The sequence below is a fragment of the Austrofundulus limnaeus genome, unplaced genomic scaffold (genome assembly GCF_001266775.1).
Source record: "Austrofundulus limnaeus strain Quisiro unplaced genomic scaffold, Austrofundulus_limnaeus-1.0 Scaffold90, whole genome shotgun sequence".
Taxonomy (NCBI): Eukaryota; Metazoa; Chordata; class Actinopteri; order Cyprinodontiformes; family Rivulidae; genus Austrofundulus; species Austrofundulus limnaeus.
This window is the reverse complement of record NW_013952492.1, coordinates 948731-970772: the sequence shown is the minus strand read 5'-3', so window position 1 is coordinate 970772 and position 22042 is coordinate 948731. Positions and strand designations below refer to the sequence as shown.

General features: G+C 39.0%; 4 protein-coding genes across 14 annotated transcripts in view; 3 read left to right on the top strand and 1 right to left on the bottom strand.

Moving 5' to 3' along the window:
* Positions 1 to 2: 2 nt before the first annotated feature.
* Positions 3 to 5539, top strand: zgc:77752 (protein tyrosine phosphatase domain-containing protein 1). Its single transcript, XM_014012323.1, has 13 exons — positions 3 to 1525; positions 1617 to 1808; positions 1911 to 1991; positions 2186 to 2304; positions 3128 to 3265; positions 3384 to 3655; positions 3736 to 4026; positions 4125 to 4376; positions 4456 to 4572; positions 4654 to 4755; positions 4872 to 4952; positions 5045 to 5155; positions 5239 to 5539. Exons 2-13 carry the CDS (start codon positions 1621 to 1623, stop codon positions 5356 to 5358), a joined length of 1872 nt encoding a protein of 623 aa, XP_013867777.1. The 5' UTR covers positions 3 to 1525; positions 1617 to 1620; the 3' UTR covers positions 5359 to 5539.
* Positions 5540 to 5926: 387 nt separating this feature from the next.
* Positions 5927 to 8698, top strand: cimap1b (ciliary microtubule associated protein 1B). Of its 2 annotated transcripts, none has more exons than XM_014012324.1 (7): positions 5927 to 6811; positions 7303 to 7434; positions 7526 to 7729; positions 7844 to 7945; positions 8028 to 8149; positions 8248 to 8388; positions 8469 to 8698. In XM_014012324.1, the coding sequence occupies exons 1-7, from the start codon at positions 6799 to 6801 to the stop codon at positions 8559 to 8561; spliced, it is 807 nt and encodes a 268-aa protein (XP_013867778.1). In that variant the 5' UTR covers positions 5927 to 6798; the 3' UTR covers positions 8562 to 8698. The 2 variants fall into 2 exon arrangements, with proteins under 2 accessions (XP_013867778.1, XP_013867779.1); XM_014012325.1 differs by having other exon boundaries at positions 5929 to 6422.
* A 630-nt stretch (positions 8699 to 9328) lies between these two features.
* Positions 9329 to 12261, top strand: rabl2 (RAB, member of RAS oncogene family-like 2). The gene is made up of 8 exons (XM_014012322.1): positions 9329 to 9962; positions 10037 to 10066; positions 10169 to 10248; positions 10363 to 10442; positions 10631 to 10742; positions 10910 to 11007; positions 11448 to 11531; positions 11609 to 12261. The coding sequence occupies exons 1-8, from the start codon at positions 9856 to 9858 to the stop codon at positions 11687 to 11689; spliced, it is 672 nt and encodes a 223-aa protein (XP_013867776.1). The 5' UTR covers positions 9329 to 9855; the 3' UTR covers positions 11690 to 12261.
* Positions 12262 to 17982: 5721 nt separating this feature from the next.
* shank3a (SH3 and multiple ankyrin repeat domains 3a) overlaps positions 17983 to 22042 on the bottom strand; it is a 152598-nt gene continuing 148538 nt past the window's right edge. For 8 of the 10 annotated variants that reach the window (XM_014012312.1, XM_014012314.1, XM_014012313.1 and 5 more), the window contains one exon: positions 17983 to 19306. In XM_014012312.1, coding sequence (XP_013867766.1) covers positions 18751 to 19306 — 556 coding nt within the window. In that variant the 3' untranslated portion in view covers positions 17983 to 18750. Of the gene's footprint in view, positions 19307 to 21162; positions 21198 to 22042 lie in introns of all 10 variants that reach the window. The other 2 variants (XM_014012318.1, XR_001310539.1) reach the window with 2 other exon arrangements.

The following is a 22042-nucleotide window of genomic DNA, read 5'->3' as shown; positions in this document are numbered from 1 at the left end:
TGTTTTGTTTCATGTTTCAATTTAAAAAATAACACACAAAATCAGTTTTCTGATCTTTGACAGGAAATGTTTTTACCAAAAGAAGGAAGGAAGCGTTTGCTCAGTGTTAATGTCAGTGGCATTACAAAACAGTAGTTTCTTTTTTTTCCTTTCATTCTGATCAGTTTGTAAAGCTGAGCTGCTTCTGCTATTAACCCCACGCCCCCTTTTCCTCTCGCTGAAGCGTATTCTTTCACATCGAAGTCTTTGAATTTACATTTTCCATAGGCTTTCCGATGCTACAGCTGTTTTCAGATATATTTGTTTACGATGTAATTAATTTGTAAAAAGTGATCTAAATAAAGCCACTGTTTAAAAAAAGTTTGCCTTGTATCTCAATATTGCGAAACCCACTTCACCACTGCCGTCTCTTGTCAGGAACCATAGCTCAAAGAGGAAGTGCTGGTTTTGATACCAATCCGGACACTTTCTGTAAAACAGCACAAAATTAAAACTATCTGGGCTAATTCTGCTTTACAGGACACAAATACGACTGAAAAGTTTAGAGGTAGTTTTTCTGAATAAGGATGTTTTATCATAAAATGGAAATTGATTCTTGTGGTATATCAACATTTACTTTTAAATCGGGTATAAATGGTGTGGGGAAACTGCAATTAAATAAAAGGTAAAAAGTGCTAAAATGCTACATGCAATTTAAATAGAGGCAGGTAAAACATTACTAGCTTGAATAAGTTGCAAAAAAGTACCATAGGAGAACTGATCATTTAAAAAATAAACCGTATACTGTATCTTGATTTAATTTAAAAGCGGATGTTTCAGTTTGGCTCAGGATGAAAAAAACCTCACTTTATGTTGGTCATTAAGATTAAGGAAAACAAACATTTTTTTAAACAATTGGTGTGACGACAGTAAAATAAATTCATTTAATCTCCAAGCTGAAGACTAATAAAAGAAACTGCTTTAAGATGTGGAAGGTGTGATTAAAAGCTGTTCCTGTTGCTGCAGGTTAGAAAAATGTGTGTTTGGATCTGCTCCTGCACTTGAGCTAATTCACCTTTTGTCATGCTCAGTCCTGAACTACCACACTAATGAAGCAGTCGTGATGGATTTCACGAGGTCACGTTTTCATTTATTATAGTGCATTTAAACAGGTTAAGAGCTCTTAAACACAGACCCTAATGATGAAAGGATGAAATTACCAATTCAATTTGCACAGAGTAAAATGATGCTCAGAGCCGTGGCTGCTTGCAGGTAATTAGGTCATACGCAGAGGTGAAGGAATAAGCGTTATATAATTGGCTTGTTATGATGCATGAATGTCTGTTCCAATGTACTTATGACCACTAATCAGGCTTAGTGGAGCTGGGTCATCACTCCTTTTTGTTAGTGTGTACACAGAGTGGGTCTAGACCAAGAAGCACGTTTATTTAGTTTGACTGAACAACTTTTCTTTAGATTCTATAGTCACAGCTGGACAATATTTTAAATGGGATTAAGAGCTTCACTGTTCATCATAATAACAAAGGTAAGCCTTAAATTTGATTGTATTCACAGCACGGTGCATGTGTGTGTACAGTATATCCAAGGCTGCTTTTATGGGTTTCTCGTCTGTTCAGGATAATGCCGAGCTTGACCCCTCACATACCGGTCCCCCGGCCCTCTTACTCCCAGGCCAGGGAGAACCTGGTGAGAGCAATCCCCCCCAAACTCCTCTGTCTGCTGGTGTGCGGAGGAAAAGACTGTCGCTATGAGGGACCAGAGTGCTGGAAATCAAACCAACAAGTCGTTCGAGGCATTTTCTCCTCCTGGTGAGAAAACACAACTGCAGTTGGTTAGATGTTGTCTATAAGGGGTAGCAAAATTTCGTAGAAAGACGTAAATTACTGATCACAAACTTCCTTCTGTTCCAGGGTGACCGATGATATAATTGCAATGGCTCGGCCTTCTAATCAACTAATTAAGAAGTATGACATCATTGAACAGTTTCAAAGGTCAGCATTTTCTTTTTGTATAACTGTCTGCATCATTAGGATTTATCAACTTAATAGTGAAAATGTGTAAAACTACATGCGTTTCATTGCTTTTATCAGATAAATTCGATTTTTTTGTTGACACTTGGGTGTCTTCAAACCATGATGTTAAAGACACACACAAAAAAGAGTCACTTTTTCTTCTTTTGTTCCAGGTTAAAGATCAGATCAATCATCAACATGCAGCTTCCGGGCGAGCACGCTCACTGTGGACCTCCTCTGGACCCTGAGAGTGGTTTCACTTACTCCCCACAGATCTTCATGGACAATGACAGTGAGATACTGATTTCATTCAAACACAATAGAACCAGACCTGATCCTCACCTGCAAAACAGCCTGAGAAAGAATGAATTTTTATCAGCAAGTCAAAAAGTAATTAGATGGATTATATAGTTTATTTCTTTGAAAGCCGCCTGCAGCAAAGTTAAAAGAGACATATTAATTACAAATTCTGTTTTTTAGGCATTAAATGCTTTTTGTTTGGAGTCACTGAGAGAGCAGCACATTGTCATTTAGCTTCTCCCGGTGCTGCAAAGATGTCTTTATATCCTGCTTGCGTCATATTCTTCAACCCGTTCAGTTTCCTCTATTTTCTATGACGTTTTCTGAGCTATAGTATTTGTGACAGAACTGTAAAATAAGGTGTGGATTTACCTACTGTCTTCGTCTTAGTTTTCCTCTTACTCTGGGTCAGACTCTGGCTCCAACATGTAAGGCTGGATGAAGTCTTCTGCTGTTGACATCTTTTAATTAATTTGTAAATAAAAAATTTCTGCGCCGCTATATAGCCGTAAACCCCTCTGTCAAACTAATTTGAACCAGTCTGGAAGCGAGAGGGGTGCAAGTTGTGAAACACCTCGTTTGGATTTAAAGAGACAGCCTCAAAACAAGTTGATCTGAGACACACCTGTTAGAAAAGGAGTGAAAGCGGGGCTTGTGGAGTTACGGTAAGGAGGAATTCTGACCAAAGCATTGCAGTTCCACTTTAAATACTGTAGACTCCAACTGAGAGATTTAAAAAAGTTTAAAAGCGTGACATCTCCTTTCAATCACATGACTAAACAACAAACAACAGTGCAGTCAATATTTGTTTGCAGTTTACTTTTACAACTTCGGGATGCCAGACTTCGGAGTGTCGCCTCTTGTTGGGATCATTGATGGAGTGAAGGTTTTGGACTTTGCGGTGCAGGAAGGACGAGTTGCTGTGCACTGCCACGCAGGCCTGGGACGGACAGGTGAAACTTAAAGTCTATATTCAAGTTCAAGAACAACATTTTGCCATCTCTCACATGTACAACTCTCTTTAACGCCTGGTATTTTTTACGTGTGTTTTACTGTTTTGGGGCTGTGAAGGTGTCCTGATAGCCTGCTACCTGATCTACAGCCTGCGCATCAGCCCCAGCGAGGCCGTCCACTACGTGCGCATTAAACGTCCTCGTTCTATCCAAACGCGGGCGCAGATAAACCAGGTGTTTGACTTTGCTCGCCTGCTCGGCGCGCAGCTGGTTCAGTACCCAGACCTCAGCCTGCGGCACGGAGCTCCTTTCACCCTCCAGCACTATCTGAACCGACAAGCGCTGCTGCTGCATGGCCTGGAGGCGTGCAAACTCAGACACACACCCAAGGTCGGGACTTTGTCCATCACTCTGTTATCACTTTTTTCATGATCAAACAATAAGCCTCGGCCTGCTTTTCATCCAACTAGGTCGTGTACCTGCTGTGTGTGCGCCTCTCCTGTTTGGCTCTGGGGCTGGCTTCTCCTCCAGAGGTCCATGCTGAGTTGGAGAGGAGGTCAGCTCTGAGGACTCTGGGCAGAACTGTGAGAGAGACCCTCGTGTCCAAACAGTATTTACCCTTGCTGAACGAAGGCCGCAAAGGCTCAGGGTCTGTGTCCTCCTGGGATGAGCCTTTGGGATTCTTGGAGAGGAAACAGGAGATGCTGCTGGACAAACGCAGCTATAGTGAATCTGACCTCAGCAGGCTCGCAGTAAATGAGGTGACGTCACTTTTTTGCATCCAGACATAATTTCTATTTCCAGCAGATTCAGACGGTTCATGGAGTGTTTTGTCACTTTGTTGCTTTTTGTTCTAAAGGACCAAGAAGTGAGCTCCTACTGCGCAGCTGCACTTGGAAATGAGAAGCACTGGTGTGTGCACGATCTAGTACGAGCTGATCTAAGACCAGTTAGTCCAGTCCTCAGTACTGTTTTGTTAGCTCATCTGACTAACAAAAAGGAATACCATACATTCAAAACCCCAGTGTCTGACATAAGAACAAGCAGTTGCATAAAGAGGACAAAAGGTTTTGACAAAAAGGAACTTCCTAAATATAGCTCCAGCCTGGAGGTAAAAAAAATTGTCTGAAGCAGTTGATGATACAGAAAGTTTTGTCGTCAATGTTTTAATTATCTTCTGTTACATAAAGTTGCACAGAAATCCACACAATTCTGGTTCAACCTCAATGGCCCGTCTTGTTGCCAAAGCTCTGGCAGAACGAGGTCCTCCAGGAGAAACCTCTCTGCAGAGGTCCGCTCTGCTGCAGGTACAGAACAATTAGCAGCTGTCTCATTTGTGTGAGTTTTTCCACATTGAATTCATGATTAAAACTCGCTTTTTCTAAAAGGAGGAGCTGAACAGCAGTGACTGCGGCTGGTCGCTGCTGGTCACCGAGTCGGATCCTCAAGTCCTCTCGTGTCTCTTGTGGACCTGGCTGGAAAAGTTAAAGGTATTTGTGGCATCAAATAAATAAACATGACCGGGGTTGTACAGTACACTTAACCTAATCGTTGTACGCTTGCAACTGTCGTGCTCAGTCCCATCTGTTTCCCCCGTGTAATCCAGGAACCTGTTCTGAGCAGCGACGATGTAGAAAGGCTGAATCTTAAAGGAAGCGACAAGAAGCCTCTCAGTGGGCTAAAAAAGGTAAAAGATCTGCTGATTGAGACATTTTTTTATTCGTTTTTCTTAATAAATGTTGTAACGTCTTAAGATTTGCCATGTGTCCATGTCCACAGTCACAGAGACACACTGTCTTCTGTCTGCTGAGTTGTGTGAGTACAGTCACCAGCCTGTGTCCACACAGAGAGGACGCCGTGCTCCAGCGGCTCATGTGTGCCCTTACTAAGGTAAAAACCACGTCTCTTTTCTTTAAAACATGATTGCTTTATGCCAATCAGAAATATATATAATAACTTTCTTTACCTAACAGCGCCCCCTACAGGAATCAGGAAGCCCTGCACCTTTGATGAAAGTCCTGAAGGCATGTTTGAGAGAAACATTTAACAACAGATACTTCACAAGGGCCTGCAGCTTGAACCCTACACCGTGAAGAGCTGAAACTGCATTTCATCTGAGCGTCTGAGAGTGGGCAGCGCTTCTCCGGGAACATTTTGGGATTTCAGATTCTAAAAAGCATGTGTAGAAAAGGTGAATAAAAATAAGTCTGAATTCCACTTATTTTGCTTCAGTTTCTTCTGGACAGTGTCACAAATTAAAGGGAAACATTCAAATCTGAAACCATAGAGCTTTTTCTTTTTGTAAATTAGAAAATAAAATTTCTGTTTGTTATTAGGACAAGTTTTAAGGCAAGATCTCCCAATCACACAACAAAAATGTCTGTTTAGATGTGCCAAAACCTGAATCAATTATCAACTAAGTATCAGTAAATGTTAAACCTCTCATTCTGTTATGACTTCCATCTGTGTCATGTTAATACTTTGCTGCTGAACGTTAACAAAAAGACACAGCTTCCAACAAACAGGGTAAAAGACATTTTTTAGATCCAGGGGGCGGGTTCAGAGTATTTTTTTTCTTTGGGAAATAGTTTTGAAGTTAACTATTTAATAAGGTCATCTGAGTTTAAAGTGGCTTATGATTATCTTTTTCAGTTTCATCCCTCTCATAAAATGTATTTTAAAAAGTACAGTTAAAAAGACAAGAACTTAAAAAAAACGTAGAATATAAAGTGTAGAAGCTTTTGCTTTATTCACAACCTGCACAGTGTGAATTACAATTCAATAATGGTGTAGATATGATATTAACTGTAACACATTTTAGTTAATAATTCCTTTGCTTAATGAATTATGATACTGTGGGCCTAGCCAGTTAAACCCAAACAGTGTTTGGTTACAGCCCCTCATAACTAATAAATCATTTACAAGATCTGTATTATGCTTTTATTTTATTTTTTACATTTCAAGGATTCCTGCACTGTTCTAGGAAAAAAAAAACACTCAACACTTACTGGACATGCCCGTCAAAGAGTTATCTCCATGACAATATTGTCATAGTGACGTTGATGGGTGCTTAACAATCTGTGTTTGGGTTCACTCGCTGAGTTCTGAACACAAAGCCTGAGACGAGCACTGGCAGCCGGACGAGGAGCTTTCTGAGGTAAAACAATCCATCTGTTGTTTAAGAGTCAAACTAAAGTGAAAGTCTGAGTTGGATTAAGTTTGGGTGTACTTTGTGTACATCTTGTGGTTGAGAGCATCAGATGGGTGATGTTTTTACTGATTTTCTGCAGTGTAAAGTAAGGTTGAAATGAAATGAGCGTAAATGAGAAGTTTCTTATGCTAATGTAAAGAGGAAAAAGGTGAAAGATTGTGTAAATTTAATCACTTCGGTGTTTGATACCAGTCAGTCTGTTTTAACTTTGAAACACATCTCAAGGGAAAAACTATTTTTAAATGTATGTTTTAAATACAGACTCCATTTTACAGACACAACTGAACAAAGGAGCCTAAAGATCAAATTTGACGCCTGGTCTATGGAATCAAATGGTCAGAAGCAATGAAAAGGCATTTATTCACTACATTCACATTCATTCAAATTGTATCTATTATTTTCATAATGATCAACTGAGGTGTGTCAGACAATGAGTAAAATTTGACATTTTGTGAACTCAGAATTTTTAAAAGAAATGTAGTAATGTGAAATAAGATGCTGCTGAAATGGCTGATAATCTCACCGTTCCTGGAACAAAACCATGAGGGATCCCATTTGAAACCTTTCTGATTGCATTGTTATGTTTCTAAACCCATTTTGTGATTTTCAAAACAGAAAAGTTTATAGTATACTGAAAGTTAAATCATTGAACTCTTACGGACATTATAAAGGAGTGACCTGCTTTAAATGTTGTAGATTTCTAACAGCAAAAGAAATTTATTATCTTGCATATATTTCGTATTTTAAAAAGCATTTGTTCCAACTATAAAGTAACAGTAAATTACTCCCCAATTTTGTCTGTTCGTCTCATTTTTCTCCTTAAAAGCCAGCTCTTCTCTCGATGCAATGCCCATACATGAACCTTGGGTTGGAACGTGGAGACCCCACAAGCCAAGAGGGCCGATAGCTGCACTCTATGGTAGCCCAGGGCCTAAATATGCACTGCCTGGACTCACAGGTACAAACTAAAAATTGTCTTTTTTTTTCTAAATCAAATCAGAAACATTTATAAATTATAATAAGTGACCTATTGCTCCTGCTCTGTAAAGGTTTTTCTCATCATGACCCCACCAAATGCAAAGCCCCAGTCTTCTCCTTTGGTGCGCGGCATGAGGAAGCAAATACAAACTGCTCCCCAGGACCCAGGTATCTAATCCCCTCCAACATCACCAGGCAGGGACGAAACGGCACGCCTGCATTTTCAATCCACGGCCGCCTAAAGCAGACACAATTGTTCCGAGCCCCTGGACCAGGTCAGCGGAGCAAAATGCGACAGATTTGATTGTGGATTCTGTGTAAAAGCAGATAAAAGCCGAATACTGCTATTAAGCAACACAAACATTATGTAATTTTCTCTGGTGTCTCAGGTCAGTACTCACCAGAGCATTCAGGAAAGATGACCCTCCGCTCAGCACCTGCTTACTCTCTGTCAGGAAGGAGAAAAGACGGTGTTACCAACCAAACACCCGGTAGCTTTCTGTAGGAACAGCAGAGCATTTCAAAGTTTCACCAAAGTATATTCACAAAGTTTCACTGTTGCTTCTACCGCAGGCCCAGCCGCCTACACTCTGCCCCCCATGCTGGGCTCTAAAAGTGTAGTCGCACCTTCAGCTCCCACCTACACACTTTGTGGCCGCAGTAAAACTGGGAGCTTCCATGAGGATCTTAAGAAGGTAGAAAATTGAAAAATTCATTACTAAAGCTGATTAAAAAAAGAAAAAGAAAACCTGTTTCTTTTTTTTGTTTATTGTGCTGTTCGGTTTCCCTCCAGACTCCAGGCCCAGCTGCTTACAAAGTTGTGGACCCGTGTATTTATAGACACAAACCACCACAGTTCACCATAAAAGGCCGAACGTTTGTTTCTTGTGAAGCCACAGACAAACCAGGTCCAGGAACACACTATCCTGAGCGCGTAAGAAACATCAAGTTTCTGAAAACCTTCAAATGACTTTTGTTTATTTCGTTTACTTATTGTTTTCTCCCCCCTCCTAGGTTACCTTCACAAGAACAAAAGCTCCTAGCTTCACTTTCGGAGTTCGTCATTCAGAATACATCTCACCTTTTATTGTAAATATGAGTGAATAATGGCCCATATAGTTACGAGTAGGGAAAGAGGATTAGGACCACTGGAAAATAAAAAAATAAAAAAATAATTCTGACTTTAATCTCAGAAATCAGATTTTTTTCCCCTCAGAATTCTGAGATCAAAGTCAGAATTCTTTCCCCCCCACCAGTGGCCCTAATCCTCTTTCACAGATATTTGTCATGAATAAACAGAGAAAACAAAACAAAACGTCCAGTGTCATTAATATCATGTTTTATTGCTCTAACCTTCACATCCTGTACACACATTCACAGAATGGACTGGATCAGTTTTTGCATGGGGCAAGAATTCATTCATATAAATCCTTCCCAAGTCAAGGTCTGGACCTCACATGAAGAAACTAAGGATGATCTAAAGAAAATTTAATGAAGTTTAACAATTATAGCTGATGGCTGAATTTGTCATTGTTACAAAATAGAAGAGATGATCACCAGAAGAAGAAGAAGAAGAAGAAGAAGAAGAAGAAGAAGAAGAAGAAGAAGAAGAAGAAGAAGAAGAAGAAGAAGAAGAAGAAGAAGAAGAANGAAGAAGAAGAAGAAGAAGAAGAAGAAGAAGAAGAAGAAGAAGAAGAAGAAGAAGAAGAAGAAGAAGAAGAAGAAGAAGAAGAAGAAGAAGAAGACCAACAACAACAACAACAACAACAACAACAACAACAACTCAAAATCAATTAATTCAAGAATATGCATTTACAGACAGGCACTTAATAAGGCAACATGATTCCAACCAGTGGTCCTGTTAGCGTCCCTGTTGCATAGAAACCAAACCGAGTCGTCTGGGACGTCGTGTATCTAAAATCTTCTACTGTGTGAGCTTCAGTTTCATTGTTATTTTACTCAAGACAGGGCAGAATACATCTGGAAACCAAGTGTATTACCTGTCATTTAGAGGTGCAGTCAATGCTAATTCTCTTAGCGGCTCTGGGTCCTTACCGTAGCGTTCTTCGTTTGCCTCCGTCTGTTTGCTGTTGCGAGAGTGACGCGCGAAAAGTAGCAAGTAAAATCTCACAGCCGACTTTTACATGTAACCTGTGACGATTGCTGTGCTGTTGTTGGTTTCAGTGATGTCCGAATTTACTGGACTGCACGAGCACTGACAAAGTTTTCAGACGAGAAACCGGTTGACACCATGTTAAATCCAGCTAACCGGTGCCAAGAAGCTAGCTAACTAAAGCCGTGGTTATTTAGCAGCTGATCCAAACAGACTCGGTTCGAAGCTTTAACAGAAACTCCTCCGGTGTTTATACAAGAACTTACAAAAGAGGTAGAAAGAAATCTGATGGCTAACGACGTTGGCAGCATCCCTGAACTGGACCAACAGAAATATGACGCCGAAGAACAAGTTAAGATCATCTGTCTGGGAGACAGTGCTGTTGGTAAATCCAAGTGAGTATTCTTTGCTTTAACACATCTCTGATTTTCTGCTGTCTCGGCACAACATTTCTCTCCTTCTCTCATAGGCTGATGGAGAGGTTCCTTATGGATGACTAGTATCCTTCAGCACCTACATGTAAACGATTCAAACAGCATAAACTGTATATTAGTCTAACTTGTGTTCAAGATAATTGTAAGATCTTTAACACTTCCTGCAGTTGTCCCCAGCAGCTGTCAACCTTTGCTTTGACTCTCTACAAATACACAGCTACTGTTGGAAACAAGGCCGTAGTGGTTGGTAAGCATTTGCTCTTTCTGAGCTGAGGAAATGGATTCAAACAGTGGAGAAATCGTCTGTAAGAGGTCACACGTAATGCTGCTTTTGCAAGACGTCTCTGTTTTTGATCCACAGATTTCTGGGACACCGCTGGTCAGGAGAGGTTTCAGAGCATGCATCCTTCATACTACCATAAAGCACACGCATGCATCTTGGTAAGACAAACGCTGACAGTATCTTGTGTCATTTGTCTTCTCACAGAGAGCTAAAATGTCCTTTACTATTAAAAGTACATTTTGGCATAATGTTAGTTGAACTGAGATGAAATGGGAATAAAAGATGTGAATATGTTTTGTAACTGATTGTACTGGAACAGTACCGTGTTTTATCTTTTTTTCCTTAGGTTTTTGATGTTCAAAGGAAGATCACCTATAAGAATTTAGTCACTTGGTATAAAGAGCTGAGGGAGTACCGACCAGAGATACCCTGCTGTGTGGTTGCCAACAAAATCGATGGTGAGTTTCATTGGGACACTTTGAATATTTTACATTTGTTTATTTTAATATATTAATACTCCATTAGGATGGCATGCTGTAAGAAATGTGACATGTTTTGTATTGTCCTTTTCATTCATTAAAATGGCCAAAATGTCTGTGAACATGAATTTATTCTTCACCCACAGCTGATATGAAAGTGACACAAAGAAGTTTTAACTTTTCAAAGAAACACGGGCTTCCATTTTACTTTGTCTCAGCTGCTGATGGGACCAACGTAGTTAAGGTTTGTCTGTTGTTTTCTTAAGATGAATATTATTTACAGGTTTCTCCAGCATCTTGGGATTTGGTCAAACAATTGTGCCCAAAGCATGGGGCTGTTAGCACAGTACTGACTTTACAAACCCGTAGCTTAATTAATAAAAAAAGTAAACAAGTAGACTGACATATCCTGTTGTATGCTTTTATTCCAGTTCTGTTTAATAAATTTTTCAGATCTGGGAGGTTTGAGAATCCACACCAGCATAGTTTATTATATAAAAGAAAATGTCTTATTATTACGTATTATTAATTTTTTTCTCTTGTTTTTATTATAATTTTTTGTGTTGTATTTACTGTAAAGTGCCTGGTCACCCTAGCTGTTGTGAAGTGCTATGTAAATCGATCACTAAATAATAATAATTATTGGATCTGCATGCTGACAGAAGAATGCTGTTATCGTTTCAGATGTTCAGAGACATGATAAAGAGGGCGGTGGACTACAAGCAAAACCCCAGTGACTTCATGGATGAAGTTATGCAGGAGTTAGAGGTACGCCTTCCTGTTGCGCATTAGAAATTATTGTTATTATTTTAAACAGAATACTTTTAAGCTCTGTCCTTTCACAGAACTTTGACCTGCACAAGAAAGAGGAGAACTCGGAGGCAGAAGAGGATGGATTAAAAGCAGAGAGTCCAGAGTTAGATTGAAAGTCTTTTTTTTTTTCACATCAACTTTTCCAAACTTTGAATCTTATTGGCACTTTTACTCTGTGTTTGATATTTCCGATTCCCCATCATCGACCCTGTCAAACAGCACATTATGTGTTGTGTAATTTCTGCTTATTAAGTTATTGAATTGTAACCTTCCTTTTTCAGGGTGGCACACAATTGTTTAGGCAGGTTTTAACATTTGTTCAGTAAAAACAGAAAAATAAACCTAATGAAGTAATTAGCCTTTGTCTTATTTACCAGGTTCACTCTGTTTTAGCCTCATCATTTATACTCCAGACTGCATATCTTTTTTTAATAGTAGAATGTTTACTCATGAGTAGAAACATCTACTTCATGTAATAAACAATGTGAAGCATGAAAAGCTGACACAGCGAAGAGAATGTGCAATTATAAACTGGATTTCCCGCTGTTCTCAGTGATTGTGTCGTGTTGTGCGCAGCTGAATTTGTTGGCTGCTTTACTTGCATTAATTTTATGATGTAAATTAAATTTTTTTGTGCGCTTTGTAAATGAAAGCTTAATGTACCATAAAAGAACTGTTAACATGACTCCTTTCATCTGTTTTTGTTGTGGTTCAGCAAAGCCAGTCAGCATCAGTGGAACTAGGTCCAGACATGCAAGTCCAAGTTAATGGAAATGACCAGATTTCCAAAGAGTTTATCGAAAACCTGGTTCTTTATTGTCAAGTTTTAAATGTATGTTTTAAGTTTTTACAGTTGAAAAAAAGGCCCAAATCCCTTTTGAATAGTATAAATCTTAGGAATATTTTCCTAGCAGCTCATTCTTATTTTATTATTTTGCAATAGTTTATTATTTTTTTGATAAGTGAGAATCTTGGGATAGTTTATCCACTGGTGTGTTAAGTTTAGAACTATTTGCTACACAGATTCAGTTTAGAGCTCGTCAGATAATGAATTTATGTTTTCTTTAGGTGTTAAAATTAGAGTTTGCAAGTATTCAGGTGGATCTATCCGCCCTCCATCACCGTTCAGTTCAGCTTGCAACCAAATCTTGATAAACTAATTAATCATCCCCCATTCCTTCTTTCCCTAAACAGCTGTGCTCCTTTAGCATCAAATTATTCACAATGTTTATTTTTGGAGTGTTTTGATTAGTTTAGGTATTTGAAACTTTTAAATTATTGAAAATCAGAAAATTTTGTTTAGTTATAGTAGTTATACAACTTATACAGCTTAGTGAAATGTGCATTGGCATTATATGTAAGGTATAATTACAAATTAGAATCTGACATTTGATTTATCCTGAGGGTCTGCAGGTGAACTGGGCTCTTGCTTTAGCTACAAGATTTAACAAGTTCTCTGACATTTTCTTGCTCTTCTAGACTTCAGTTTGATCAATATCGTTTCTGTGGAAAGATTTTGCTCACATTTGCAATAAAAACAGGATACAGATTATATACGTATTTTGACATTTTCAAATTTTCTCTGCTTTTTTGCAGTTTGGCTAAAAAGAGGAACCTGGAAGTTGCACTAAGTCTTTCCTAAAAGTGACTGTTAGGAGTTCTTGTAGTCAGGTTTTAGGCTAAAATTTTGAAACAGTATTAATACAAACAACCTAATTTTGTAAAAATTAAATAAATAAATGGTTTCTTTTTAAATCCCAACTTAGATCTGATGTGTTTTCGATGACATCTTTTATGTTAAGAAACCACATCAGGCTCTTATGAGCTATTTCCACGCAGTAAATCAAACCAGTGCATTTTCACTAATGTGATTTCAAAGCAGGAATAATAAGAACAACAACAACAGGTGTTGCTTTAATTAGAAATTTATTACATAATATAACAAACATATATCTCTGTGGTGGAGATATCCAGTGCAACATCTCGGATCTTGCCTCAGTTTTTACTGTCGCCCTTACTCTGTTTGCTTAAAGAACACCAGCGAGCTTGTTTAATGTGGATCTTGGTTTAGGTTTTCACTTATTGGGAGTATTTATGTCCAGAGGGAGAGATGTCGCTCATTAAATGCTGAGAAGAGGAAGTTCTGGTGTGAGACAAGAGCGAGACGTTGCAGTGATACATCCACCGTTCTAAACTTCACAGTGCAAACAAGGAGAAAACCAACAATGAAAAAAAAAACCCTTTGATGATAAGATCACTGGTTCCAGTATAGAGCAACCAGTACCAGTGTTTTTTTTTAAAGTCACACTGCTTCTTCTACACTGTGTAGATTGTGCTTTGTTGATTAATAAATATGAAAAGATAACCCTTTGCAGAACTTAATCGACCTCATGATTTGTACGTCACACGCTGCTCGTTTCCAAACTTCAACCTGTAGTAAACTTACACAAGGATCAAACCAGTTCCCACCACAGTACTGATTTCTTTTTAAAACCATGCCATACGTCTGAGATCAGACCATACATGTTCACCTCTCAGCTGTTACTCTTTTTTTTTTCTAGGAATAACAACCCTCCATATTCAAATCAAGCAATTGTCTCACAATTTTAAGACAAAGGTTAAAGCAAATAGAAACACACAGGCTATATGTATGTTTATATACAGAAATATATAAGAAGACATACATATAGCCTGTTTCTTTACAAACTAATATTAATGACTGTATTTCCACCTGCAGGAAGATACAGAAAATTCTAATAAATGTTTGTTGTTCTCAAGATTTCCAGGAGATGGCACCATATTGTCATATAATCTAACAGCTTAAGAATGCTGTAACTAAGATAGTCCTAAAGCAAAGACAAATATACAGGTAAAAGTTACTTTTTGGCACATTTTTTTTCTTTGTGTTTGTTCCTCACTGGATCATCTCATATAGCATATTCAAAACTCAGAAACTGAAGGTCTGAAAAAGGAAAAAAGGAGTGCTGCCGGACAGCGTGGAGGGGAAGGAGAGCAAATGCCATTGTGGGAATGGCTGTACAGAATAGTGACACAGTTACAAGGTGAGTCCTTTTTGTTGGGATTTGCTGTAGAAAATGTGTTATGAAAACTCTTTGCTTGTTTCTCTCTGTCTGCCTCTCCCTCTAAAGCAGAACGCTCCACTTTATTTTTTTACAGACGTAACAATACACAACAATGAGCCTCTGTCTTGATGAATGTATGTGTAGTTTTCTTTTTTTGTGTGTGTGTGTAAGTGTGTGTAATTGTGTGACACAGCCACTGGCGGCAATCTCTGATGGTACAAGTAAGGCTATAGTGGACTAACTCCAAAAATGTAAACCCCAAAGATTATTCATACGCTCACTGTTGCATGCATTCTCATCATCTCGCTCCCAGACAGACACACAAAAACATGAAAACAAACATCTGCACACACACGGTGAAGAGGAACAACCACACAGAGAGATTCAGGGAATCCAGATGCACGCATGGACGATGGGTGGCTTTTATGTTAGCACCTTGTCACCTTGTTTTGTGCAAATCTTTCCCTAGTTCAGAGTTCAGAGTTCAAAAGTTCTAGAGTTCATAGAAAGAATAAAATCTGCTCACCTTTTTCACAGGTGGTTAACTATGCATATATGCCAAACATTCATATATAGATCTATATACTTTAAGTTTTTCAAAAATTTATATGAAATCTATTTTATATACATTGCTTGTGATTAAAAAAAAGCAAATATTTGTAGTTATATTTATAGTTCTTTTTTTATACAAGTGTAGGTATGTTTAGAACGGACAGGATATATATATATTTTGTCTTCTCCCCGTCTCGCAAAAAATTCAAACAAATAAAAGATTTCGGTTCATGTTCCACACGCTACAAAAATCTACCTACAGTGGCTGAAGAGAAAAATTAACAACAAAACAAAAAATAAAAATAAAAGAAAGAAAACACAGCAGAAAGTTCACAGAAATCTGAGGACGCAACACTGGAGACAAACGTAGGAGTGAGGTCACAGTGAGGCAGTGAGTGCTATTCCTACAACTCAACGTATGATTTGATGCTCTGCCTGTTTTTCAGAACAAGCGTTTAAAAGAACTACGGGGAAAAGTGCACCCGTTTTTGCTGAACGCTGCTAATGAGCAGAGGTCTTTTAGTGGTAAAATTCTTCTGTCAAGAAACAGCAGTGCTGAAATGTTTTTTTTTTTTTTTTTTTTGCTTTTTGTAGCATGAATAAAACTCACTGAATCTCACTGCCAGCTTTAATTTACTCACAAGTACAATTTTAGATTTGTAGCATCGAAGCAAAACTCAGTTTTGTTTTGTTTTAAAACCCAGGTTTCTTTAAGAAATCTGGCTTTCGCCTTTTCTGATTTTTCATCGTTTTCCATTCGATGAGACGATGGTTGAGATAAAGGGAAGCAGCTACACTGTCAAGTTAAAATACAGATTTTTTTTATAAAGAGATAGTTCAGATAATTTTAAGTAGGGTTCAGAGAAAATCTAACCTGTTGTAGATAGCTCTTAGAGCATCCTCAGTTTGGAAAACGTTGACCGGATTGACAAGAAATATTTCTCTGCAGCTAATGTTTTTAAACCTTTACACCGCTGTCAATTTTATACTGCACAGTTATTTACATAGACTTGTATGGTTATTTGCAAGTACAAATAGTGGCAGCAGCTGGTAGTTGTAGCACTTCTGGTGCAGGTTGGGGGTACTTCCAGAGGGGATATCACAATATTCCTGCTGGAATAACCATGCAATGCAAAATTGGTGGCAGTTAAAGGTTTATAATATAGCATTCATGTAAAACACGGTGACATTTCAGAGATCAGTGTTGTTTTTAAGAAAGCAGCAACTTTGATGTTGGCCACAGACTAGCCATGTGCTCATCAGTCCAGTCAGAATGAAACTATTTAACCAAATTAACTATTCCAAACATATACAACAGGAAAGATAGAATTTGTTCGTAACAAGTGATGCTCTACAGAAGCCCACTTCAAAAAAATCTCTAGAAGACAAGCGTCCCCATCTCCACTGCTGGAGAAACTTATTTTTGCTTCCTGGTCAGAAAATTATTTTCAGTAAGGCATTAATTAAAATGTTAGTTTTCATTTTTGTAAATTGGTTTAACTATCTAAATTATTTAATTAATATGTGCCACAAATCTTCTATAAGAGGAAGGGCCCTCAATTAGCTGACTCAAAAAGGGCCCCCCCGGACCCCACTTCACAGTATGTTGTTGCAAACAGAAACAGATACGTCTGTCTCTCCAGCAGCAGGAATGGGTGACAGCTGGGGTCTTCTCCTCACATTAAGGGATGCCCTTTAGTCCGACGGAAGACCGTAACAAAATAAGAACAAACTGTTCAGAACATGATGCAAATCGCCATGCTACTTTAAAAAAATAAAAGGTGACCATAAGGAAACTTGTTTACATATAACAAAAAAACTTTCATAACTATAGATTTTTNGAGAGAGAGAGAGAGAGAGAGAGAGAGAGAGAGAGAGAGAGAGAGAGAAATAATGGTGTGCATGATCATCTTTGTCACAGCCAAAGGCAATTAGCTGTCAGGATGGAAATGGTGGGAGGACGAGTGAAAGCAGAACTGGGTGTTGCATGATATGTTGTTTTTGGAATCCTGGTCTCCCTTTTCATTCACAGACACAGTGATAACATCAGTGATTAATGGCTACATTTTGCTCATTTTCACACGGCTCTTTCCCTCACCTTAGATTAGCCACAAAAATAAAATCTCTGACTGGCAAAGCAAAATTCACCGATCATCTTACCACAATACAATATATTCTGCTGGGCAACCTTGCTTTCTCAGGTTAATATGGATGCTATTTTATACGACTTACCCAGAATTATTGCAGATCAAGTATTTACCCCTCACCCCCATGCCCCAACATGGCAACAGCAGCACTAGACTCAACAGAAATGCAACAGTTCTGCCAAATCGGGAGAATCCTTCACCAAAGGTCTCAAGACCCATAAGCTCCAAACCCATCATGTCAGTGCCTGGCATCACAAAAATACTCAGGGAAATACAGCCATGACAGCAAATAGCTATTACTGATAAAAGCACAGAAAAGTCATAGTTGTCTAACACTGCAACTGTAAAGCGACAATAAAAAAGATTGAAATATTAAGTCAAATGAAGTCCATTTATTTATAAACAAATATCAAGACCAAGTGCTGACAAAAGTGCTGCACATTTAGAAGCCTGATTTATATTTAATGTTTTGTTTTAGTAATGTAATCATTGAAAAGTGGATAAAAATACAAAATACTTAATACTTTCTATTTTTTTCTTATTGATGTGAGGACTAAAATCTTAAATATCACCCATTCTGCAAACCTATTTATATATATATATATATATATATATAATATTCCCTTTGGAAAACCAAAATAAAAAATTAAAATTAATAAATAAATATGAAAAAAGACACGAGTGTTGTTTAAACATTCTCCAAACATTATAGATTGCACAGTCTGATTACCAAGGCAGAGGGGTTTTCTCACTGCGGATCTCCACCTCTGGGCTCTAAAGTCTTCAGTTTAAAAACAGTAGCAGGTATACAGAAGACACACCTTTTCAAAGCTGTGTAAGCACTATTTCCATAGCACTGTGTTCATCAAGGTTGATTTTAGTATAAATACTTTTTTTTTTCTGAAAGGCAACTGAGCTTTCTGTTTGGAATAAAACTCTTCCTGCTCCTTTACTCAAACTGCCAAAGGTTTTCAGAGGCCTAATACATGTGGGGGCAGAGGTAGAGAGGGTATCATGAGAAAGTTTAGGTGTTACTAAAGAAACAACTAAACACTTCGCAAATCAAATGACCAAATTGGAGCTCGTGTGATTCTCCGTCGCAAGTCAAGATCAGATATCATTTTGAGGTCTGATCTAATTGGCTCCAGCAGGGAGGTGGGTCAGACCAAGCAGAGGAGGATGAATGTACTTTGTAAGCGTATCGCCGCCTCCTCTTCAGTGCAGTGCCAGGTGCAGGGTGTTAATGCAGAACAGAAATGTAAAGTGACGCTACAGACCGCAATACTGAACATTAAAGCAGCCAAAGTAGAAAAGAAAAAAAGGAGCATTCTCAGCTCTCCGTATTACCCATCTTCACCTCTCTCCATCGGTTGCTCTGTCTCAGGGCAGGGGTCAGCTCTCTAGCAGCAGTTTTAGTGCTCGTTCGATGTTCATGCGGTGTCCGACTCGTGTCACTCCCAACTCGGCGAAGTCATCCTTGGTCAGAGCCGGGAGGTGAGAGCCTTCGATTTCGTGTTCCTGAAAGCCCGCTCTGTGCTCCCCCAGATTGATGCTCTCGAGCCAGTCTCCGACGTCGTACTTGTTCCAGAGGTGGAGGGGCTTCTGGTGAAACGGGCGCAGGGCTAAAAGCGGCGAGCCTAACCCCGGCGAATGAGAAGGCGACGGCGAACGAGAGCGAGAACGGGCACTGGAGCTCCTCATGACAAAACGCACCTCTTTCGGCTCCTGCGGTAAGCTGAGACTAGAGGACTTAAGGATGGTTTGTGGAGGTGTGGTTGGTGAAGACAGACCGAAGCCCGAGAAGCGTCCGAGGGGGTCGCCCCGATCAGGTGAGCCTGGGCTAGGGGTGCGTCGGGTGACGGGGTAACGGCTGCCAGGGCGAATGGTGTATGTGGTTCCGTAGCTTCGCTGAGAAAGGGTGTGGAGCTCACCTAGGCTGCTGAAAAGTCTGGTGGAGACAGAGAGTTAGAGAAATGTCAACAGACACAATGGTCAGGGGAAAAAAAAGAAAGCAGAAGAAAGAGGGCAAGAAATGGGTTAAATGTCAAATCTGTTGTTAATTATTTTAAAGTTGAAGGTTATGTAGGAGAAAGGTTAATTGCTGTTAGAACAAACTAGTCCCACATTACTACAACACCAAAGCTGTTAAGAGTTTCACACATTAGTCAACGTTTCAATAAGTTTTAACACTTTGACCACCTGATGTTACTGAATGTACTTCACACATACTCACTAGTTTACAAGAAAGGGACTTCCTWGTTAAATTTACTGTAAATTATCTGGGTGCTTCAATAGCCGTGTTTCCATCTAACTGTAATGAGAATTTTGAGCAAACTTTGAAAATGTCGCAAAAAAAGAAAAGAAAAGAAATGCGAATCAGGCGTTTTTCCATCTACTAGTTTGGAGTGAATCAATTGGACTACACAAAGCATATTTTTGTCTGACACTGATGTTTGGAATGGCTGTAATAAACAGAGGTTGCAAATTAGCAGGGACCACACATCTCGGGACAGTACAGAGAAGTTTTCAGGAACGTGTTGCTATCGGGCGAGCTGCAGTTGTCCTGACATATCAACTAGTATTGGCGATGTTTACATGTTGTCCGGAGGTGTAGAGAAAGAAAAGCAATTCTTACGGGAATATCTGGAAGGACGTCGACCACGGGAATCACTGATCAATCATGTGAGGCAAATCTTAGCTAAGTCAGAACTTATTCAACAAACGTGTTTCCATCGCCTCTTTTGTGCATTAACTCTTTTTTTTGGAAAAGTCAAAAACCACCTCAAGCGAGCGTAAATTATTGTTATTATTTCTTTTGAAATTTAGTTTTTAATTTGAATTTTGCCGTTCTCATCAACTTTTTCTAATATGATACTTCAAAACGCGCATTAAAAAAAAACAGCAACCCAAAAACGATGGAAAGACGGCTACAGTGACAAATAATAAATACACGGGGTCCGAGAGATAGATTAGAAATGTAAAATCAACCATCTGTTTTCATTTACATTAAAAGTAAGTGGATGACACCATAAAATAAAACACACTTATACAGGTTCAAACATGGAAAACGTAAAAGACGTTTTCAGCTTTTCTGTTGCACATTACAGTCTGTTCTTCTGATTAAAAATAAACAATAAACCAGAATTTTTATACACACACACACAAAGAAAAAATAAAACAAACATGGCATGTATCACATGATTATTTTATAAGAGAGACAGAAGGGAATTTCTGTCTCTGAAATTTGTCTTTATTTAATTGAATGGATGCCTGTTTGTGTTGGAATTACAGCTCTGACTTAATGTCGAGCAATACGGCATCACATATTAACCCAGTCCTACCATCTGCAGCTTACAACTGTCCTGTCATAAACAGGCCATCATTGTTTCATTGAAGATATTTGGTGCTCAACAGGAAATAATAAAAAAAAAAATCTGTGAAACAGTTTTTAAAACCAATCATTAGTTTACTACTAGACAAACGGAAAGAAATGTGGTTAGACAGAAGGACGGATTAGAAAGTAAAGCTAAAATAAGAGTGTTTTTTTATCGTGGTGGAGGCAGGCAGAAGCAGACAAGAGGGATCTAAATGCGAGAAAGCATAGTGGCAGAGGTGTCTGTTTTATTCATGCACATTAGCAAGACTGAGCCGTCGTCTGCATACGTTCGGGCCTTTGGATGTGGGTGGAGTTTTTGGACTGCAGAGTGTGATGGAACAAAGGTGGCGGAGCAGCACACAGGCTGGGAAACAATAATCAGACTACAGGGAGCCAACGGGGTTGAGATGAGCTCCATGCGCACTTACACAGTCGTCCTGCCCTCCTGGGCGCACAGTCAGTTCTAGACCAATCAGATCAGAGCAGCAGGGCGGAGCATGCAAGGTGAGCAGAGAGAGAGCAATGGGAGAGAATGTTAGCATCACTCCATGAAACGCAGCCTGCCAACCACACTCGCTCTGCTTCCGCCAACTCTGCCGTCTTCAACATGCTTCGTGCGTGAGTGCGCGCGGCCACGTGTATGTGTGTGTATTTTACCCATGTTGTGCATGTTTGTAGACTTTGATGTGTTAGCATGGCAAAGACAACAGAGTAGGTTTCAGCACTGAAGAGTCTGATCAGTGGGCTACATGAGAGAGAAATGAGCACACTTTTCACTTGTAAAACACTGCACAAAGTAAAACAAACACATAAATGAATAAATAAAAGGAAGGCACATGTCTCTTGACTTTCATAACTTCTTTCACATGCAAGAGAGCACTTGCTATTACTTGTGCTGTTCTATTTTACTGTTCATTAAAAATAAAAATTAGTTTAAAAACAYAAAGTGGGCATAAAATAAGAAAGTCAGTGACAATGGCCATTCTTAACACAAACACTGTGAAATAAATAAAGTTATTCAACTGAAATAAATAACTAAGAACATAAAACTAAACTTATTGGAGGACAAAAAACTTAACTAAACAAAGTTACAAGTAAAACAAAATCCAGCATTGTGGGTTTTGGAAGGGTATACATGAAGCACATAGGGAAATGGGGTAAATGATGGAGGAACGATACAAATAAGATCACAGAGATGCCTGTGCTCTATGAGAAATGCTGAATTAAAGAGAGAGGTGAGAGAGAGAGAGAGAGAGAGAGAGAGAGAGAGAGAGAGAGAGAGAGAGAGGGAGAGAGAGAGAGAGAGAG